The 23403-nt window shown below is 34.0% G+C and overlaps 1 protein-coding gene across 1 annotated transcript; it reads right to left on the bottom strand.

Annotated features, from left to right (window-relative positions):
* Positions 1-399: 399 nt before the first annotated feature.
* On the bottom strand, positions 400-9505 carry LOC107609224 (B3 domain-containing protein Os05g0481400). The gene is made up of 8 exons (XM_016311100.3): positions 9176-9505; positions 8911-9000; positions 7838-7903; positions 7662-7757; positions 2490-2548; positions 2256-2415; positions 1741-1947; positions 400-1159 (listed from the first exon to the last, which is right to left on the bottom strand). Exons 2-8 carry the CDS (start codon positions 8986-8988, stop codon positions 587-589), a joined length of 1239 nt encoding a protein of 412 aa, XP_016166586.1. The 5' UTR covers positions 8989-9000; positions 9176-9505; the 3' UTR covers positions 400-586.
* Between the last annotated feature and the right edge of the window lie 13898 nt (positions 9506-23403).

Here is a 23403-nt window from a genome sequence, read left to right as displayed (position 1 = left end):
CAAACAAAACATGAAAATATGACATAAAAAACCCAGATACAAAAAGTAATGTTTTTGTATTTTATTTATCAATAAACTAAATATAAAATAGAACAAAGTATAAAAAATCTAATTTATTCTATTTTTTAATCTTTTTCTCTTCATACAAAATTTAAATATATATATATATATATATATATAAAAGATTCATAAAGATAATAAACAAAAAAATAAAAGATAAACTATATCTCCTATTAGTGTCTCTATCATTTCTGTCAAGAAAAATACTATACTAATTCAAGGTCTCAAAACACAATGTTTGTGTCTACATCAAACATGATTTTTTATCTGTGTATCTTTATTTCGACGTTCCGTACTTATATAAAACTCAACCTAAAAACCATGCAAGGGAAAAAGATGTGCTTAGGTATAACAATTTATATATCATAATTAGACAAATCCACCAATTCACTACTACATATGAAAGTGATACTTGCCAACATAATATATAGTTCAATTCCATACTCCTAATTTAATTCAAACATGTCTTAAATATATTATAATACATCACAAACACAATTTAGCTAACTACTCACTAGCTCAAGGACTATACTCTCTTTCTGAAAAGCTTTGGAGCTCGCATTTTTCTAGGTTTTGAAACACTTTTGCTGTTTTCTTCAACTGGTCCACCATCCTGAACAATCCCATCTTCATTGCTTAGGCTCGCACCTTTTGGTCCGACAGGGTTATTTTTGGAAAGAACCTGTTGAGTATTGTCCGAGTTATCGATTTTATGATCAACACTTTCTTTTGACTTTTTTGTCTTGTTTCCTTGAGATTTAGGCTTCATGGCCTCCTTTGATTCTCCATTTTCAACTTGTGTTCCCCCTTTAGATTTATCTTGCACTTTCTTCCGAGTAAACCTAGTTCTATAACTTAGCTTCACCTCCTGTGGTTTAACTTCAGTATCAATGTTACGTTCTGGCAGGTTATCCTTAGAACTCTCTACTTCATTAGTTTTATCTGCAATGGCTTTTTTTGGGTTTTTTGTCTTGTCAAATTCTGATTCGGAGTTACTATTAGCTTTCAGTGCTTTCTTTGCACGTTTGTTTCCTTCTTCCTTCAAAATCTGTTTTTCATATTCTTCAGCTGAATCTGGAAATGCTTTAATTCTATAAATCTGCAGCAACAGTGTTAGGGTAGTATATTATTAAAAAAAAATCAAATATAAGCTCTTATCATATCCTGGAGTAAAATTCATTTGATTAATAATTTTTTATGCCAATAAATTAATTAGTCATTTCAACTACAAAATAAACAAAGGACTGAAAACTAGCACAAAAGACAAAGCTAGGCATGACAATATGGATAATTTTTCCATGGATGAACTACACATAAAGCCCATACATGGAAAGAGATCAAACTCCTCTAAAGTGAAAAAGTTGGTCAAACAAGAAAATAAGAGTCAAATCACTCTTAAATCAAGGTTGTGCGGCTCATACATGTCACAAGATACAAATTTAATGGTGATTAACTCCTTACTTTATCACGTTACAAATCTCCTCGCTTTAGGGGATCTTTTACCCATGGGAAGATATTTCCCATTTTTACCCGTGACCAATCCACAATTATCCATAAAAAAAAATTGAGCATATTTGAGTAAACTTGCCAGATTAATTTTATCCTTCAATGATGACAGGGAAAACCTAAAAATCATAATAGTCAAAAAGTGTTACAAGAGAATTAGTAAACACAAATTACCTTAAATCTTGTTTTTTCAGTCAATTCAAAAACAAGTGCATCACCATCATCCAACTTATGCTCCAATGCAAATCCTCTCCAGCCACCACTAAGTCCACTTCTATTGCCAATGAAAACAGCCTCAAATTCTTTACCAGTTTCATCCTCTAAAATCATGTTACATACAGTTTTTGGGAGATGTTTTGCACAAAATCTCAAAGGAAGACCCTGCCAGAGATGTTACATTCATTAATTAACTAAGATGTTTTAATAGTTTCTACTATTATTTCCCTTAAACTAAATGAATCTTCTCCTGTTGTGTATGATCCTCATCCAAATCATTATCAAAGTGAGTGTTCAAAGTGAATATAAAGAAAAACAGCATTTATATATCTAGTTCCCCAATTAATGTTTAATAATGAAAACATAGAAACTGAAAATAGAACAGAGAAAAACACCACTTGAACAAATCACAAATGACAAGCATAGTTTAAGCATGTGCAAGCCATAAATAAATCATCTTAACTGCAACTTACCAACCAAAAGCAGCTATAAACATGAGACCGGACCATTGACTTAATAAATGATGGATTCTCAGACTGCAAATTGCTTTGGAGTTTTTCCGCAGCCTCCAAAGCTCGAGCTCTTTGTTCAACTGTAGCTTCCTTGATTTCATCTAGTGGCCTTGCAATATAACTGCGAGTACCACAACCTTGTTATAAAGATTTCAGTAGTAACACGGAAAAGTTGTAACGTAGGAAATTAACCACCTTCCCCATGATGAACTTGACCTTGACCTTTTCCGAAAAGTTGGAAGTTCTATGTCACCCTGCAAGTGAAAGAAACGTATGTAGTCAACAAATTTCTTCTAGACTAAAACACTGGAAATCAAGTCAATGATACTGAATGTAATAAGATGCTAACTAGAAATAAATCAAACGAGCCAAACTTGAATTCTTCACTGTCATATCTTGTTATTAAGTTTTAGTTATACATTTCAATTGATGTAACAATACATAATTACATGTTGATATAATTTCTTTTTGCAGTATAAATCATCAAAACTAAATTTTTTAACATTAATCAGAGTAGTTAGTTAAGTAGTTACATTAACTTAAGTTTAATTACAGCCATTAACAGGAGCAAATTAGAGTAGTTTGCTTCAAGTTACTTTTTGTGTACAAACAATGTTTTATTATATGTTAGACTTCATCAATATTACATCATTACATCAGGCAACCTATTAATGTATATTTATATTTTTGAATATGCGCCTCAATATGGACCAAATAAAACACTCATTTTAACAATTTTTTCTATTATGCTAAATCCTTCTAGGTTTGGATCTTACGTTACCCACACCACATGTTCGAATCTTTCTAATGCAACAAGGGTGTTAATTCAAAATTCAATGATGTGAAAAAAAAGGTGCAAATAAACAATAAAGGGATAAGATTGAAACCGAAACAGAGGACTTATTCTACCTCTATTCAATTTCATTATGTAAGAAGTGATAAGCAACACTCAACCTTCCCTGACTCAAAGATATAGATGTTCTACATCTCATTGAACAAAAATGAGAATTTCAACTCTCCTTTTTATTAACTCATGTAAACTGGGTAGTTTGTGATGATTGCATTACTCATCATAAAATATACCCCAATTAATGTATAATGTTGCCTAATAATATAATGATTTAGTCTAAAGTATAGGCAAATCATAAAAAATTAGTTAAAATATATTTTTTTCAAGTTAAATTTTGAATCGATATCTATTATCATTTACTTTGAATAATTTCATATGTAATTCAATTTATTTTGAATGGTGGAAGATTTAGATCAATTATCTCATGAAGATTGAAGATAAAGGACTTTTATGAAACTTTGTGGAGATTCAAAATTCATTTAGAAGATAAGGTCTAAAAAAATAAGATTGGAAGTGTTAAATTCATGGAATAACTAACAACTTTGATGATGACAAACATTTGACGAGCCTATGAAATTAGTCAATATGCTTGTGTGCTCTTACTTTCTATTCTAAGTGTTGCAGGTCATAATGATATCCAAATTGGAAAGCATATACAAGACCTACAATTCAGCAGCATACACACCACATATTTGAAGAATATATCAGCATTCATTGTGGCCTATCCTACCAAAACAGAAAGGTATCAAAAAGCAAAGATTCTATGATATCAAATTATCAAGTCAAGCAAAACAAGAAAAAATTTCCATTCAATACTGTTGAGTTTAGAAAACAATAAACTTTATTTTGGTAATAACAAACATATATTTGGCTGGGTTGAGAGTCCAAAAGAATTGTTTGATGCATGTGTTAATAGTGCAGGCCCATGTTGGCTTGAGCAGCCCAATAAGAAAAATAATTTGCCTATGCTGTTGTTACTTAGACAAAAACAAATGAGGCTGGTATATGGATCAATAATGCAATCATATATCACCAACCAAGCCCAGCCCATTGGTTTAATGAAGAGACAAGCTTGCTGTTGCAGCTGGAGCTTCATCAATTCAGGTAAAACCAAAATCAAAGAAAAAGTGGTTCACTATTATTTAGCATCAAAGAGGAAAGGAGGTAAAAGTCAAAAATGAAGGCAAAGTTAAATCAAAATCTGAATTGATTCAGAAATAAAGTGTAGCAGCTGTGTTACCATTCTTGTGCATACAAAATAGCTACTTTGAAGATGATGCACAAATTCGGGAAAGAAGAAAGATAAAGGGTTCAGTTTCCTCTGATCAAAATAAAGGGTAAAGGATTAAACTTGGGGTCAAAGCTTAAAATTAAGGGTGTTGATCTTGCAAGCACTTTGAAAGCATCATGATGTTGACCCTGTTACTGCTGTCCATCTCCTCTGCACCTCGGCGCATACTCTACTCTGATTTTCTGCTCTGATTTCTTAGGAGAAGAAGAAAAGCTCAGTTGTACCAATGTTCAGAGGTTGACTCTACACAAGCTCAAGTTTTGGAGGCATTATCCTTATACAAAAGGGAGTAATTAGCCAGAATTGAAGTAAGGAGAGTGAACCAAAGTAGTTTTCATAGCATCTCTTTCATTCAAAGCTTGAAGTTTTGGAAGTAATACACCTACACCAAAAGGAGCATTCCACCAAGATGGAAGACAAATAGAGAAAGGCTTAAATCTGGTTTTTTCATAGCTTTCAAGCTATCATATTCTTCTCCTTCATGAGGTTATATTGAATATCTTACTTTCTCAGTTTATCTTTCTTTGATTTCTCATGGCAAAAAGACAATTTGTGAGAAATATGAAAGTCATTTCAGAGAAAAGACAAAGAGAGTTAACTTGGAGAGAAAAACCATTATTATGTCAAACTCTTTTGATGTATTTCTGTTTTGTGTCATGAGCCTGAGAAGTTTTTCTTGCTAAGTCGGGTGAGCACTTAGTGCTGAGAGTCTAAGGAGTGAACTTAGCCAAAACAAACTTGGTTAGAAGCTTGGGTCATCCCAAATATGATTAGGAAGAATTCTTGGGAATTGGTGTTTGTTATCTTCGATAAAGATAGTGAAAATTCTACCATAATTGTAGTAGAGACTGGATGTAGGCCACATTGCACAAGATGGTTGAACCAGGATACATGTATATGTTCTATTCTCTTCCCTGCTCTGTTTTTATTTTATTCATTATAAGACAAAAATATATTATCTCCTGCATAATCGATATCACAGATTTAGCAGAAACAAAGTTGCAGAAATTATTTTGGAGTTAAAGTTCAAAAGAAAAAAAAAACGGATCATAGATTTAACCCTCACCCTTCTCTAGACCATTAAAAACATTTAATTGGTATCAAGAGCCAACGTCTCAAACATCAAGTCTAATAACTTGGAAGAAAAATCCAAATGGCCAACATGGGAGCAAATGTGGTAGTTACACTCTTATCGAAGGACAATCCAATAACAGACCATCATTCTTCAATGATAAAAACTACACCTACTGGAGGAAAAGGATGAGGATCTTTGTACAATCCATGGACTACAACATATGGAAGATAATCATGAATGGACCGCATGTTCCAACAAAGACTAATACCGAAGGTGAAGTTGTTCCAAAAGAAGAAGTTGAATGGAATGATGACAACAAGAAAGTGGAGCTCAATGCCAAGGCTATCAACATGATGCACTGTGCTATTAGCTTTGAGGAATTTTGAAAAGTGCGAAGATACAAAACAACAAAAGAGATTTGGGATAAACTCCAAGTCACACATGAAAGAACACAACAAGTGAAAGAGACAAGGATAGATATGCTTCGAAAGGAGTATGAAATATTCTCCATGAAGGGAGGAGAAATCATTGATGAAATGTTTGAGAGATTCCCAATCATTATCAATAGCTTGAATGCTATGGGAATCACTCATACCGAATCAATTCTTGTGAGGAAAATACTTAGGAGTTTAACAAAAGAGTGGAAAACCAAAAGCACTATCATAGCCAAAAGTAACAACTTGGATAAGATGACATATGATGAGTTAAAAGGAAAATTACTAGCCTATGAAACCACACACTTCACTCGTGCTTAAAAAAAAGGAGTAGCTTTAAAATAAAAAATAGAATCATTGGAAGATGATTCAAATAACAGCTTTTCAGATGACGAATGTGTATTTTTTGCTAGGAAATTGAGCAAAGGCAAAAATAGAAGTTCAAGCTTGAAAGACTACAAGAAGAACCTTAGCAAAGTCATTTGTCATCATTGCAAGAAAGTTAGCCACTACAAATATGATTGTCCTAAACTCAAAAAGAAGGACAAGGTAAAGAGAGAAAAGAAGAAAGTATTGATGGCCTCATGGGAGGACCTTGAGAATGATTCGGATGAAGAAGAGGAATCTGAACAAGAAGCTCAAGTGTGTTTTATGATTGGACATGACCAACTAGATGAGGTAGATTACTTTGACTTGTCTAAAGAGAATTTACATATTATCATAGATGATTTAACTGCTCGTGCTAATAAACTTCTAGTTAAGTATGATAAATGCAAGCTGAAAATGTTTTTCTCAAAGAAAAATTGATGGAAACCGAAAGTGTTGTGGATTTAATTGAAGAAAATAAATTTTTAAAATCTGAAATCGAGAAATTTAAAAGAAAGCACACGGTTAATGTCTCATTGGATCTCATTGCTGAAAATAATAGGTTGCATAAAGTGATTAGAGATTTGAATCAAGATTTAGCAGAATTCGCTCAAAATGCTAGCAACTTAGACAAATTGTTAACTTGTCAAAAATCCTTGTTTGAAAACTCTGGTTTAGGTTATGTCGATAAAAGTGAAGCTGTTTTTGAAAAACAATTTGTTAAAACCGAATTTTCAACTTTAAAAACCAAAAACCACCAAATCTCGTATCACTCTCAAAAATCAACAAAGAGGAATCATTGCCAAAATTGTAAAAGAAATGGTAACACTTCTCAATATTTTGTTGATGAAAGAAAAATTAGTAACAAAGTGTACAAAGTTGTTAATGATTTCAATACTCTTGGACAACGAAAATGGATTAACATTAAAGGATCCAAATTAACTTTGATACGTAAGATTACTTAAAGTTTTGTGCAGATTTTCCTTACATCCAAAAAGAAGAAAGACATGTGGTACTTAGATAGTGGATACTCAAGGCATATGACCGAAAAATCAACTTTCTTCATCAAATTCAACAAGTATGACGGAGGATTTGTGACATTCGACAATGATGAAAAGGGCAAAATCATTGCTATTGGAAAAATTGATAAAAAAAATTTCTACGTTTATTAATAATGTATTTTTCGTTGATGGTTTGAAGCATAATCTTCCTTCACTCATCTAATATTTTCTTGGCTGATTTTTGGTTGAAGAAAAGTTCATTCCCCAGCTAAATCGTTGATAACTACTTTTTTTTTTTTTTTTTTGCATCACATTCACATTATGCTAATTTGAAAGATTATATTACTTACATCTTCACGGTATGTACGAACTGGGTTCCGTACACGAGAAGAACGCCTTGGTTCCACTACAACATCCCTCTTTGATTTCGGTTTAGGAGAACGATACTGCAAAGGACAAGGAAGAGGTTGAGGGATAAAAATTTGCTAATCCTTTTCATAAACAAATCATCAAAATATAAGCATACCGGAGACTTCTTAACAGAACTCGCAATTTCAGACAAATTCTTTGAAATTGTTGAAATTCCCAAATCCTTGCAAACACAAAGAGAAATCACATAAATCCATGAACTGAAGCAACAATAAAATTTAAAAAAAAAAGTAGAAAAAAAATAGAACATCATAACATACCAACATTTTCATAAGACAAAAACCTAAATGATTTCGTAGAACAACAAAGTCTTTATACTTGAATACATACTTGATAGACATGCAGGAACAGCAACCAAGTTTTGTTCCACTAAATGGGATCAACTAGGATTAGATGATGCAATTATTATGTTTGGTTATGATTCATGTTTATCTACATGTATAGGAAAAACAAAAATGCTTGTGCACTCAAAAAATCAGCCACTATATATTTGTGTATAAATATATTAGTAGTTTAACCCATTTGTAATATATATTTTGTATTTCAATTGGTGGCTGATTTTTTATGTACATATAGTACGGTTGCACAAAAAAATACAATCTAGCCCATTTGGTTTGCAGTTTTGGTAGCTAGATTTACTTGAGTGGCTAGAGAAATAAATTGAAAACTTATATTTACCTCAACCTCTTTACCTCAACCTACTTGGATTGGATTCAAGCACCTGCACCCAATCCGAGCTCCAGAGCCCGGGAATCCACCACCACTTCACAACCCCGTCAGACATACCCCAACCCCATGATCCTCACACAATCTCACACCTTTGCCCTTCAAAAATCTACCCCTATGGAGGTCCATTTATTTTAAATCCAGCTTGAACTAACACCGGTTGAGGACAAACTAACCGAAACATCGAAATCCAAAACCCTAAACCCTAAATACTGAAAACCTACCCCTCAGATAATACAACAAATTCTTTCAGAAACCAACTCTTCTAACTGTGAAACCAAACATATAGACTCTAAAAATAAACCAGAAACCCTAAACCCTAAATCCTAACTACTGAAACCTACCTCTCAGATACAAGGAAAATTTATTTTGAAACCAACTCTCCAAATAGTGAAACCAAACATACAGAAATCTAAAAACCATGTGATAATAGATGCTGATTACCTCAAACCGCTTCTTGTTTTCTTCTAGCCTTTGTTTCCTAGCCTCCTCATAATCGTTGTTTGTGCAACCCTTTGCCATTTGCTGGTGATACTAATGTATTCAACAAAAATATAAATCACTGGTTATTTCTCAAACACAAAAAGTTTAAATCTTTTTTCCCGGAATGAACAGGTCATTGCTGACTATGATGTTGGAACAAAACAAAGGAGGCTCTAACACTAATTACAAAAGAGAATAAAATAAGAATAAAGAATAAGAATTTTACCGGTGACAAGGAGGAGAAGGAAGAGGCGTTTGCTTTTGCTTGCAATGAAGAGTAAAGAGCTGCGTCGAGTCGTCGACTTTTCAAATCCAAGAAAAGGTGTAGGGCTGTCTGAATGAAGCAACTCTGCCACCCTCCAGTGAAAGGTGGGAACTTTTTTAGATTCAAAATAAAAAAAGGCACCTCTATATTAATATAGTATAATTTAGTATTTACTTTTTTATTATTATTATATTCCTATTTTAAATTAATACCAATTTAATTTACATTTATGTTAGTTAAAAATATGTTCGTGGAAATAGCAGCAACGGTAAAAAGTTTAGAAATAAAGGCAAAGAAATCACCCCATTTCAGGGACTAGAACTTGGCATGTCCATGTCCGGACATAAAAAACAACATCGAAATTCCAATTTCGTCCTCATGAAAATCTATAATTCCAATACTGCCCTCAAAAGATTAAAAGTTTAAAACAACATCAGGGAGGATGGCTCTATGCTAGTGTCTTTTACCTCACAACAACGACAAAAGATGGAAGGACGGTTGGGGTTGGGGTTATGAAGAGGGAAAAGAGGGAATCAAAAATGTGATGGTGTTCAGATCTGCGTCGGTGGCATTGGTAGCATTGACAGCTTCCGGTTAAAAGGGGTTTCTTAACGATCATGATTTTGGTGCTAATGGAAAAGACGACAATATTTTTGACTTTGTTTGGTTTGGCATTAGAAAGAAAAGAAGCACCATGTAAGTGCATTGAATCTTTTTTTTAATGTTTGGATTTTTTTCCTCTAAACGCCAACGTAATTTTAAATTTTTAACGTGTATTTATAGAAAGTTAAAAATTATAACTTCTGCGTTTAGAAAATCACGTTAGCATTGAATTTATTTTTTTCTTATCAATTTTATCTTTTATCTTTTTATTTGTAGTCTCCTTAGTATTTAAATATTTTAAATAAATAATGATATTTTTTAATTAAATTTTTACTTTTGATTTTGTATAAAAATTTATTTTTTATTTAGTCTATTAAAATTTGTAAGTATAATTCTTGTATATTAATTTATTATTATAATTTTGTTATAATATAAATTATTGATCGCATTAAAAAGAACAAAATAAATAAAAAACTAACTAATTATAACTAAGAATAAAGTTATAAATAATTAAAATTTATAGTTTAAAATAATATTAAATAAAAGAGTATCGAGAGTACTTAAAAAAATTATAAGTAATATAATTTAATAAAGTATATTTTGATATATTTTTCATATATTATTTTTGCTTTTGATATAAAAATATATTTTATCAATTTTTATATATTATTTTTATTTTAGTAAATAAATATTAATTTTATTATAAATTTAATTAATAATATCTATTTAAATATCTAAATTAAAATAATAGAATAATATAAAAAATTTATTTAAGTTGATGTCTATTTTAGTAATTTTTTTAATTCAAACAATATTTACTTTATTATAATCTATTTTGATATAAAAATTACTAAATATAAATCACTTTAACACAAACTTACTTTTTATCAAAATCAAATTTACAAAATTAATTTTATATAAACTTTCATTTACAAACTGAAAACATACAGCTCCGGATCTCATCATTAATGAACTTTGCCGCTTCTATCATGGATCCTAATAATCTGTGTTTCTGTTTTTTTTTTTATTTTTTAAAAAAAAATTTGTTTGATGGTGGATGATGAATTATTTTTTTGAGAAGTTTTATTATTTTCTATTATATGCAAAATTCTCATTTTAGATTGGATTACGGGATTTTTTTTATTTAAATTAAATAAATATAAAATTTATGAATTTTTATTTTAATAAATAAATTAATTATAATAATTATTGAAATAAATAATTTAAAAAATATTTATCGAAATAAATACTTCTCTTTTAACAAGATATATGTATTTATAAATAATTAAATATAAATTTTAAAAATAATAAAAAATATTAATAATTTAAAATTAGACCAAATTATTAAAAATAGAATGTTTCAAATAATAGAAAGATGTACGATTTTAAATAATAGAAAAGATAAACTGTCCATTTTAAATAATATAAATTAACACGTTTACTTGGAAAGCACATAAGTGCACTGCCCACTATGAACACAGTTATCTTTTTTTCTAAGAGAAAGTATAGGGAGCCAATGACCTAAGCGCACAATGAAGGTTTAAAAAGTATTAGAGATATGATTATTAGTGTTACATTATCCTGTCAAGTTATGTTTTTGGGATGAGTGGTTTCAGGACATGGTATTAGAGTTCTAGATCCGGAAGGTCAAGAATTCGAACCTTGGTGAACTAGATGGTTATTCTGGATAGTATAGGTGATGTTCATTACCAAAGATTGTATTAGACCATTGGCTCCTTAGCACTACTCTTTTTCTAACTACCCACTCCTCTATTGGCATAAAATATAGAATTTTTTCTACTTAAATTATATTTTAAATTTTTACGTACTCCCATGCAACAAATAACATTTTTATGTATCCTCGTACAACAAATGAAAGAAATAAGTGAGTATGGAAGAAGCAAATGTGCTATCCATTATTAACAGGTTACTATTTTTTTTTTCCTAACTATTCATTATTTAAAAATTTTTAAAAATTTTAAATATAATTTAAATATACGTGATTTATTTGATAATCCAATTAATGCATATCACTATTCTATTGGCATAGAATATAAAATCTTTTCTACTTAAATTATATTTCAAATTTTTATGTATTCCTATACAACAAACGAAAAAAGTAAGTGAATATAGAAGAAGCAAATATATTAATAATGGATAGTTAAAAAAAAATATGCATTTCCAAATAAACGTGTTAAGGTACTTATTTTTTTTTACTATAACGTGTTTATCTTAAATGGATAAAAATTTAACATATTTTAGATACACTCGAGATACGTTTTATTGTGAAAAAATGGATATGAGATACGTTTAAAAGTTGAGTAGAGTCTCAATATCCGAGAAATGCTTAAACACAAAAATTGAGTCACAACGATATAGTTAAAATTGTATCGCAAATATTCTTAATAAGCAATAATTCTTATTTTATTTTTTTGTAAATATATTAGTTACAAAAATTATTGGTTACTGTATCATTTAATTATCTCATGTGATTAATTAAATCAAAGTTAACCAATGCTGATGAACAAAAAAAATAATTAAGTAACGTTTATTGTGAAATGAAGCACGCAAAATTGTTTATTTTTCCAGTCAAACATGATATTGACAATATTTGAATTTTTATTTTTACGCAAAGATAACTTTAGATATTTTTATATGAAGTTCATTGTATATATATATGATTCATGAATAAAATTTTTTTTCTTTAGTTGTATACCAAAATTGATGAACAAACTTGAAAGAGAAATAGTTATTAGAAGTGGTTATTAATTTTATTTTAATTCGAGGTGTCAACGGTTTAAAGTAGAATTAGATTAATACTAAACTGATTCAAATTTTAATTGTTTATTAATTGTAATATTTTTAAAATTACTATAATTTATTACGATTTAAATAGTATTTATTTAATTTTTATTTATCAATTTAATTAATTTATTTAAAAATATCAATTTAAAATTATTTTTGAATTTGGTCTAATTTAAATTTTAAGTGAAATTGTATTTGCACGTATCTCGATTGTTGTGATCATAATTTCTGTTTTTGATCTATCTCGAGTGTTGTGACACAAATTAGTTTTTGAACGCATCTCGGGTGCTCAGTATCTATTTCTCGGCCTATAACGTATCTCGAGTGCACCCTAGATACGTCAAATTCTTCATGTGTCATATCCCGGGGTTTCAGTATCCAGAATACACCCATATTTATGTTAGGCTCACAGTACCCGAAATGTGGTACATTGTTTATTTAAATAATTATTCTGCAGTTTATATATATCGGTAAATTATATAATTATTTAATTTAAATTAAAAAACCAACCATTTTTATTCCAAATAGATTACTATTTTTTCATAAATCCATTTTTAAATAATTTTTTAGTTAGTGTACTTCACAAAAATATACATCAACAAAGTCTTGTCTCATTAGGTGGGGTCGGCTACATGAATCAAACGACGTCATTGAGCTCTATCATGTATCATATCTATAGAGAGACCGTTTATATGTAGATCTCATTTAACCACATCATGGATGGTCTTCCTAGGTCTTTCTCTACCTTTCACCCCTTATCCATCTTCTATCTCATCCACCCTTCTGACTGGGTGCTCTGTTGGTTTTCTGCTCACATGTACAAACTACCTAATACGCGATTCTACTATCTTTTCCACAATAGGTGCTACTCCAACTCTCTCTTATATCTTCGTTCCTTATTCTATCCAATCGCGTATGACCAATCATCCATCTCAACATCTTCATATCTGTCACACTTAATTTATGTTCATGCTCCCCTTTGGCCACTCAACACTCTGTATTATAAAGTATAGTCGGTCTGATAGCAGTGCGATAGAATTTACCTTTAAGTTTTAAAGGCACTTTTTTGTCACATATAAAACCAAACGCACTCTGTCATGTTGACCAACCTGCTTGGATCCTATGATTTATATCCTGTTTAATCTCTCCATTATCTTGTATGATACACCCAAGATACTTAAAACTTTTAACTTTTCGTAGGATGTTTTCTCCAATCTTCACTTATATATTAGGATTTTCCCTTCGACGGCCAAACTTACATTCCATATATTCTGCCTTGTTACGACCTATGCGTAGACCATACACTTCTAGAGATTCTCTCCATAAATCCAACTTCTTATTTAGGTCTTCTCTTGACTCTCCCATAAGGACGATATCATCGGCAAAAAACATGCACCATGGCACAGGCCCTTCGATATGCTCTGTGAATATTTCCAAGACCAATGTGAAAAGGTATGAACTTAATGATGATCCATGGTGTAATCGTATATACCAATAGAAAATTTCTTTGTTATGTAAGACCCAGAACTTTTGAAAAGTCTTATTATGATCAAGTCTCAATTCATATAGTTATTTATAGCCTTAATTTCAGAGATTATTTTATTAAGGATAATTAAGGCAAGTTTTGATTTATTGAACTTGAGATAAGTTATGATTATTATTCAATTTTATAATTTTTGGAATATTTTCTATATTCAAATTATAAAGTTGGTAGTTGTGAAATAATAAGGATTTTATATGATTTGGATTAGATAAGTAATATTTTAAATATTAATACTGCTACTTTGGAAAAATAAAGGGGTTTAATTATATTATTTCTAATTATTTTGATTTGGGCATTTTATGGAAAATAATTTGTGAAATTGATGAGCAAATAATATTTTCTATATATAATTAGTGTTGGATTTAATTATGAGTTTCAATTATTATATTATTCCTAATTTTATTTGAAATTACCAAATTATCCCTAACCCTAATTTTCAAAATGAGGAAACCCTAACCCAGGGACCCGTACCCGACCCGGTTCCCTTCACCCACACACACACACACAGCCGCAGCAGCTGACCATTACCCCTTTCATCCCCTTTTCCCTAACTCAGCAGCAGCGTTTCTTTCCCGTGAAAGAAAGAAAGGAGAAACAGAAGGTGAGAGGAGAGAAGCAGGGAGGAGAGGAGAGGGGGAGGACGGCGCCGGCGGGTGTCACTGCCGCCACGCCGTCACGTTGCGCAGGGACGAGAGGAGTGAGATCCGAGACTGAGGCAAGGATCTGCGCCGGTGGCACTGGCGTTTGCCGTCGCTGCTTGATGCCGCCGAGGGGAGGAGGGTCACAACCACCACAAGGAGCCGTCGATGTCACCCTCGCGAGTCACCATCCCCGAAATGCAGTACCATGGAGCCAGTCTCTTCGCGCCGCCGCGGCTGTCTGCGCTATCGTCGTCGCTACTGGTCCATCGGGGGTCGCCGTCGAGGCTGAAACACGGAGAGAGAGGGTACGCGAGTGAGAAGGGGCTGAGAGTCTGAAACCGCCGTGCCTGGTCTCGTCTGTGAAGCCATTGCCTCCGTCACTGTCGCTGGTGAGGAGAGAGCAGTGCGGAAAGAACAGAACGTGGTGGAGGGGAAGCCGGTCTGCCATTGAGCTGCCGCGTCAGAAAAGGGGTTCATGCCGCCGGAATTCCTCTGCCGCCGCTAGAATTTCTGGTCACTGCCGTTCTGGTGAGCTTGCCCTGTTTCTGGTTCCTCCTAGTGCTGCCAATTCAATTTTACTTGAAGCTGTCACTGAAACTGTTGTGTTTAATGAAGTGGCTGTCATAAGTTACGTTGTCGCTGTCGGAGAAGCTACGTCCCTGCGTTTCCGACCGCCGGTTGTGGCGCGGGTGTAGTTGGAAATACCATCGGAGCTGTCGCCACTCGGTGTAGTTGTTCTTCCCTTGTTGCGGTAAGCATGTTCATTTCGGAAAGCCCTTTTAGTCAGTATCCTGTTATGCCTGGTTAAAGACTCTGAGGTTTGGTAACATAGGTCCGAGTTCTGATTGCTGCCATTCTGGTCATCGGGTGTAGCGCGATTGTTGCCAGAACCACCGCCGGGACTACCCTTGCTTGATTTGACCGTTCTTTCTTAGTTTCGGTAAGCGTTTTCGATTTGAAAGTCCTCTAGTTACTGTTCTATTATACGTTGAGGAGTTGTAGCATTTGTTGTTATGAGAGTTAATCTCGGTTATTATATATTGTGATTAGAGTCGTTGTGGTTGCTGAGAAAATGGTTTGGAGCTGAGGTTTTGGTAGCCGGGATTTTGATTGTTGATTTTGGGTCGAGGCGGAAAGGACTCGGTGACGCGTTTGAGTTATGGAATTTGCGTTTTGAGGTAGGGGCGCTTTCCGAAAACTACAGTTTATTATTGGAATTATTACATATGGATACTGATGTGAGATATGGTGTAATTAGTGATTGTATCTGCCTTATGTGTTATTTGATTGACTCGAGTGATTATGGATGTTGGTTTGGTTGAATGGTTGTGCGGCTTTGTGAAATGTAATGTTTTGAAGTGATTCTTTAAAGATTTGAAATCTGAGTTTAATCCGTTGAGGATTGATTTGATTTGAGTCAATTATTTGATGATGTGAAAAGTTGAATGCACTGTTGAATTCAGCCTGTTTTACTTTAATTGACTTGATCTTGGACAAATGATTTGTTACTGAACTGTTTCTTTAAAGCTTTGGAAATGAGTTAAATCGGTTGATATTGAGTTGATCTTGAAATGGTTTTCTTGAGATATGCCACTGAGGCGACTGTTGGATTTAGCTTGTTTTGAATTGATTTCTGGTTTTGAGCTGTTGAAAAGGAATGAGAAACGGTTTAGTTGGGACCCGAACCGGGTGGCAAAAGTCCAAGTTTTAGGGGAGGTGCTGCCGAAATTTCTACAAAATCCTACTCTTGTTTGTAAAGTTATTTAAAAAGGGTTGGATTTGAGAAGTTGTATTAATTGATTTATTAAGAGAATATTTATGTTTTCAAGCTTAATCTATTTAATGAACTTTATGCGTTGAGTTCAACTTATTTAGAAACGAACTATTTGTACAGTTTGAATCACTGAAGGAAAGAATGATGCTCTAATATTGATTTCAATATAAAAAGGAGCTTTTAGTGATTTCAAAGGAATTTAGACTTTTGATTGAGTAATCAAGTTTGAGGCATTTTGGAAGAGTTAGAAAAATGGGTTCCAAAAAGAAACCTGAAAGTGGTTTGATTCAAATGAACCGGTTCCGTTTCAAATGAGTTGATTTTTGGACCGAGTTGGAACTTGTGATTTTGTATGAACGGTTTCATAATAAATTCAGTTTTATTTACTTGAACCGGGAATCTATGATTTTAAAAGTTTCAATGAATTTTAAGGAATTTATATAAGTTGACCTTCCCTAAAGACTTGGGACTCTGGCAAGAAACTTTTGTTATAAAATCCCATTGTTGGATGGGTGATTTTGAATGTTCCCAAAAAGAATCTTTAACTTTCCATGGTTTTGGAAGTTTTGGAAAGAGAATGCCGAGAGTGGCTTTGCTTTAAAAAGGAAACTCACTTTGAGTAAATTTGGCTTATGAGCCTGAGATGATTTGAAAATGAGATCTTCAAAGTCAAGGCTAAAAAGAGTTGAAACTCTATTTCAAGTGAAATGATTTGGGAAAAAGTGATTTATGGCTTAAATGCCGATTTTATGAATTTATGATGTTGAATGTGGAAGTGCTGTTTTGTTGTGAGCCGGAATGGCTATGTATGATTATAAATATTGGCTGGTTCTGGATTGAACCGTGAGCCGGAATGGCTTTGTGTGATTATCAATATTGGCTGGTTCTGGACTGAACCGTAAGCCGGATGGCTGAGATGGGTGTTGATCCATGGATGAGAATGAATGCATGTATATGCTGAATTATTGATAATTGTGATTTTTGCACTTCCACTATTGGAGATGAGGGTTTCCCTGGGTAGTAGCAGTGGCTAGCCACCACGTGCTCCAGGTTGAGACTTGATACTCTGTTGACCCTATGTCGTAAGTGTGGCCGGGCACTGTGAAAGTCCCGGATGAGCTCGCCCCCATAAATATTCACCAGTGATGGTGATGGATAAATATTCACCAGTGAGGGTGATGGATATGGATCATGACTATGATCAAGTTTATGATGAGTATAACTCGAGTTGGGGATGCGCGACAGAGGGACAGTCCAATGGTTAGCTACCAGGACTTGTCGGGTTGGCTCTATAACCGACAGATGATATCATCAGCCACTAGGGACAGGCATGCATCATATGCATTTGTGTGACATTGGTTGGGTGTGCATATTATACTTGGTTTGCCTATGTGATTAATTGCTAACTGTTCTACTTGTAATAACTGTTTGTTTGTGCTTGAACTTCCTTCCTGTGTTTGCATCTGGGACTCTGTTGGATTGTGGTGATTGATTGTTGGTTGGATTGTTTGGGCCTAGGGCCGTGGTTGAATTGAGATGGACCGATGGTTGGTTTCGGTATTGTGGTTATGATTTGGAAATGCGTGAAAGGCTAATTTGGTTCAGCATAGATAAACCTTCTGAAATGCTTTTGAATATTGTTTTAAATGAACAGTTTCTTCTTTCAGAAAAAGGATTTCAGATTTCTCTTTTATTGTAAACGGTTGTTTTTGAAAAGAGGCATAAGGTGGTTATTAATCATTGGTACGGTTTATCTTCATGTATCCTATTACAGTAATTCCCAAAAACCATCTACTGAGAACCCTTTCGAGGATGATGTTCTCACCCCCCCTACATTTTTCCCCTTTCAGGATATGAGCGCAGAAGTTATGAAGAGCTTATTTAATTGTTGTTGTGATGCTCTGTATTGTTTTAGTTATGGTTTATTGTACCCTCGCCTTTATCTTGATATATATTCTGTAAGAGGGATAGGAATTGTATTGGTTAATGTTTGTAATATTATTTATATATATTTATGTATATATATGGATGTACTCTTTTCAAGTTGTTGTAAGTTGAATGGTATTTATGGATGTACGTTATCGAGCGAAAGTATCTTTGGGAGCGGTATTGCGGTTTAAAGTTTTAAACAGGCTCATATTTTAGTATTAATTAATATAAGTGTCGTCGTAATGTCCGAACTATCATAGTCGCGCAGCCGGAAGTGCGAGCTTTGGTAGTTAGGGTATTACATTATGGTATCAGAGCAGTTCTTCCTGTAGAGCCTGAGGAATGGACTGACTATGCTTCAATTGCATACTCTGAGTGTTTGTCATGTATTAGGTCTTGTCGAATGACGAGGATTAGAGCTTTATGCACATGACGGTCTATTGATTAACACTATTAGTCTTGCATTGCATAATTCCTGGTATTAAGTTTGGCCGGCTTAATACTAGTGAATTATGTATATGAAAGCACTGATGGGTTATCATAGATGAAATACGAGTTTTGAGTAAAGCGAATCGCGGGTTTTGGGAACGTTAGAAACTATTTCTCGAGGCTATTCAGTTGTGTGTCTTGAATTCTGTTCGAGTTGACCTGTTCTTTCATATCCTAATTTGAAGTTCTTGTTTGCTAATCCTTTTAAAAAGTAGTTTGATTCTTCAATTCTATTCCTCTATCCATATGCATTCTTGTTTGACCTTAGGTGCATATGCTAGTTTAAGACCCTTGTTGCATCTGTCTTCATCTGTTTGAGTTCTTCCTGATCCCTGTATTCTTTGACATGGCTTTGAATTGGTCCTAATGCACTGTGCATTTTATCTCCTGATTTTGAGTCCATTCTTTGAGAAATTGTTGATTTAGTTTTTCTCTTATTTGACAGTGAGCACAGCTAATTTTGAGATTTTATGAAGATTGCTGTTGAATAGATATATACTTATCTATACATGAAATTTTGAAGATTTCTCATACCGCTTAGCAACTATCTATTTTTAATATCTCGCCTGTATTTTTACTGGTTTGCGGAACGGCATTTACTTTAAATACAAATTGACTTTCTAGTAATTTTACTACGGTTCCAATGCACATCTTTATTTGATTATGTATTTGGATATTTTTCAAAATTTTGAAAAGAAAGGATTTATCACTTTTGTCTCGGTTGAGTTTCATTTGATAAACTTTACTTAATTTATTTTGATTTGAGCCTGATCTAGCATACTACATGGTTTATGCCATTGTGGTTCTTTTGGAAATGTTGGACTCATAACTTTCTTCTTATGAACGGACTCTTTCCTTCATAAGCTTTTCACCTCTATGAATGTCATACGTGATTCTATTATTAACTAATCTTTTACGTCTTGTGAACATTACCACTGATCTTGGTTCGTCCTCTCTTGTGAATCTCATCCTTATGTGAGTCAGTTTGATTCGTTTCAAAAATTTGTGCATTGTTTATTCTCTCATTATCTCTATAAGAGTTTAGTCAAAAATTTATCATTGAGAAATTACAAATGATTGAGTTGTCTTTTTCTATGACTTTTGTATTCTTTTGGATCAATTTAAAACTTGTTTGATGTTTTATGTCTAGTGACTCTTGTTTGAACTACTTTGATTTAAGATCCTTTCTTGCAAGGCTTGACTCCTTTTTAGTACATCTTAAACTTCTTGAATGTTCTTCTGAGATAGTGATTTCAAGAACACTCTTGGAGTCTTGTTTTGAACCTTTTAAAGAAGTTTTGAATTCTCTTTTAAGAAGTTTTAAACGGAATTTATTTTCTGTTGCTTGATTGAGATTGAAACCATTGTTCAATCTTGACGAAGTTAATTTAAAGTTGCCATGCGCTATTTTAAATAGGGTTTTGGAAAGCTTCCTTGTTTAGTGAAAATCGGTTCGTTTGTAACGCACCACTTATTTCCCTTACCAAATTGTAAGCAAATTTTTATCTCAGAGTTTCTTTTCTAAAAAGAGTTTAACTTCCTCTTTCGTACTTGCCATAAATATTATACATGCTTGTTTGAATATGAGCTTTGGGAATTTTTGAACAAGCATTTGATTTCTTTTCTGAGTTTTATGATTGCCTTTGGTTAAGCTGTGCACCTAATTATCTTTCTAAAATATTTGAGGAAATATTTTAGCTTTTAGCCAAACTTGTGTGCACCTTGTTTTTAAAACTCTACAAAATCTACTTCAACATGAACTTGTATTGAAGTAAATCCACGTTTATGCTTTTGTTACTCTCTTGAAGGATAATTGTTGCTTAACTTTTCTTTTAGACCGCGAGGTGATTTTCTTGCAAGTTTTCGATTCTTTTATGACCAATGTATTCGGAAGTGTTTTTAATCGTACTCTTGAAGTTCTGTGAGCTTTGTCTTGGGTTTGAGAGATTCTTCTCTATAAACTTCGTACTTCCTCGACTCAATTTGAATTTGTTTCGAACTAAGGCGCTGGTTCTCTTCTTATTGGTCCTATTGAATTTCTTGGATCCAAGGGTTATCTTTGAAGTTGTCAATTGATTTATTTCTAGCAAACTTCATTGCTTCAACATCCTTGTTTACTTGGAATTGGATATATTCTTTCAAATCTATGAGTATTGTCCTTGACAATTGTCTCTCCGTTCTAAATCTGGTATCCTTCTGAGTAGACTCGAGAATTGTTTTGATATCACATGCGACTTGTAGACGTAGTAGCGCGATGCGTTAGTTCTTTAATACGTGATATGTGTATACGGAAGTCGAAGCGGTAGGTGTACAACGTTATGAGTTGCGAGTGTTTTGTTCCTTGCGAACGGGTTTGCGGTTGTTAGGCTTATGATTGGCTATGAGGTTGTAAAGTGCTTGATGGAGTTGGAAAGTTGAAGTTTGGAGGTTGATATGAGATTAGTGTGCGGATGTTGAGCATGTCATTGTAACCTCATCCTGTTTTATAACCTTCAATGCCTTGCTTTACCATCACATGTTTGACCCATGCCATCTTTTGTATTGAGCCTGTCTTGTAATGTTTGCTTTGCAACCATACTCCTACCTTTGTATCCCTATGCATAAGATAATCCAAGTATTTGAAAACCGTATATATGTTTATACGTTGAGATATTTTTACTTCTTCCTTAAATGTGTTCAAGGGTGAACTGTTATGGAATTTCTTTCGTTTTGTATCAATTTTCGAGGGCGAAAATTTTTATAAGGTGGGTAGGATGTAAGACCCAGAACTTTTGAAAAGTCTTATTATGATCAAGTCTCAATTCATATAGTTATTTATAGCCTTAATTTCAGAGATTATTTTATTAAGGATAATTAAGGCAAGTTTTGATTTATTGAACTTGAGATAAGTTATGATTATTATTCAATTTTATAATTTTTGGAATATTTTCTATATTCAAATTATAAAGTTGGTAGTTGTGAAATAATAAGGATTTTATATGATTTGGATTAGATAAGTAATATTTTAAATATTAATACTGCTACTTTGGAAAAATAAAGGGGTTTAATTATATTATTTCTAATTATTTTGATTTGGGCATTTTATGGAAAATAATTTGTGAAATTGATGAGCAAATAATATTTTCTATATATAATTAGTGTTGGATTTAATTATGAGTTTCAATTATTATATTATTCCTAATTTTATTTGAAATTACCAAATTATCCCTAACCCTAATTTTCAAAATGAGGAAACCCTAACCCAGTGACCCGTACCCGACCCGGTTCCCTTCACCCACACACACACACAGCCGCAGCAGCTGACCATTACCCCTTTCATCCCCTTTTCCCTAACTCAGCAGCAGCGTTTCTTTCCCGTGAAAGAAAGAAAGGAGAAACGGAAGGTGAGAGGAGAGAAGCAGGGAGGAGAGGAGAGGGGGAGGACGGCGCCGGCGGGTGTCACTGCCGCCACGCCGTCACGTTGCGCAGGGACGAGAGGAGTGAGATCCGAGACTGAGGCAAGGATCTGCGCCGGTGGCACTGGCGTTTGCCGTCGCTGCTTGATGCCGCCGAGGGGAGGAGGGTCACAACCACCACAAGGAGCCGTCGATGTCACCCTCGCGAGTCACCATCCCCGAAATGCAGTACCATGGAGCCAGTCTCTTCGCGCCGCCGCCGCTGTCTGCGCTATCGTCGTCGCTACTGGTCCACCGGGGGTCGCCGTCGAGGCTGAAACACGGAGAGAGAGGGTACGCGAGTGAGAAGGGGCTGAGAGTCTGAAACCGCCGTGCCTGGTCTCGTCTGTGAAGCCATTGCCTCCGTCACTGTCGCTGGTGAGGAGAGAGCAGTGCGGAAAGAACAGAACGTGGTGGAGGGGAAGCCGGTCTGCCATTGAGCTGCCGCGTCAGAAAAGGGGTTCATGCCGCCGGAATTCCTCTGCCGCCGCTAGAATTTCTGGTCACTGCCGTTCTGGTGAGCTTGCCCTGTTTCTGGTTCCTCCTAGTGCTGCCAATTCAATTTTACTTGAAGCTGTCACTGAAACTGTTGTGTTTAATGAAGTGGCTGTCATAAGTTACGTTGTCGCTGTCGGAGAAGCTACGTCCCTGCGTTTCCGACCGCCGGTTGTGGCGCGGGTGTAGTTGGAAATACCATCGGAGCTGTCGCCACTCGGTGTAGTTGTTCTTCCCTTGTTGCGGTAAGCATGTTCATTTCGGAAAGCCCTTTTAGTCAGTATCCTGTTATGCCTGGTTAAAGACTCTGAGGTTTGGTAACATAGGTCCGAGTTCTGATTGCTGCCATTCTGGTCATCGGGTGTAGCGCGATTGTTGCCAGAACCACCGCCGGGACTACCCTTGCTTGATTTGACCGTTCTTTCTTAGTTTCGGTAAGCGTTTTCGATTTGAAAGTCCTCTAGTTACTGTTCTAT

Source organism: Arachis ipaensis, chromosome B7 (genome assembly GCF_059453495.1).
Source record: "Arachis ipaensis isolate K30076 ecotype BB chromosome B7, ASM5945349v1, whole genome shotgun sequence".
Classification (NCBI taxonomy): domain Eukaryota; kingdom Viridiplantae; phylum Streptophyta; class Magnoliopsida; order Fabales; family Fabaceae; genus Arachis; species Arachis ipaensis.
This window is presented reverse-complemented; position numbering and strand designations above follow the sequence as displayed.

Excerpts from the sequence above, each read along its gene's own strand:
- LOC107609224 (XM_016311100.3), bottom strand. The coding sequence starts at position 8,988 with ATGGCAAAGGGTTGCACAAACAACGATTATGAGGAGGCTAGGAAACAA. Across the intron at positions 2,416-2,489 it reads TCAAGTTCATCATGGGGAAG|TTATATTGCAAGGCCACTAG; the intron begins GTGGTTAATTTC and ends TGGTACTCGCAG. Across the intron at positions 1,160-1,740 it reads CTGAAAAAACAAGATTTAAG|ATTTATAGAATTAAAGCATT; the intron begins GTAATTTGTGTT and ends CTGTTGCTGCAG.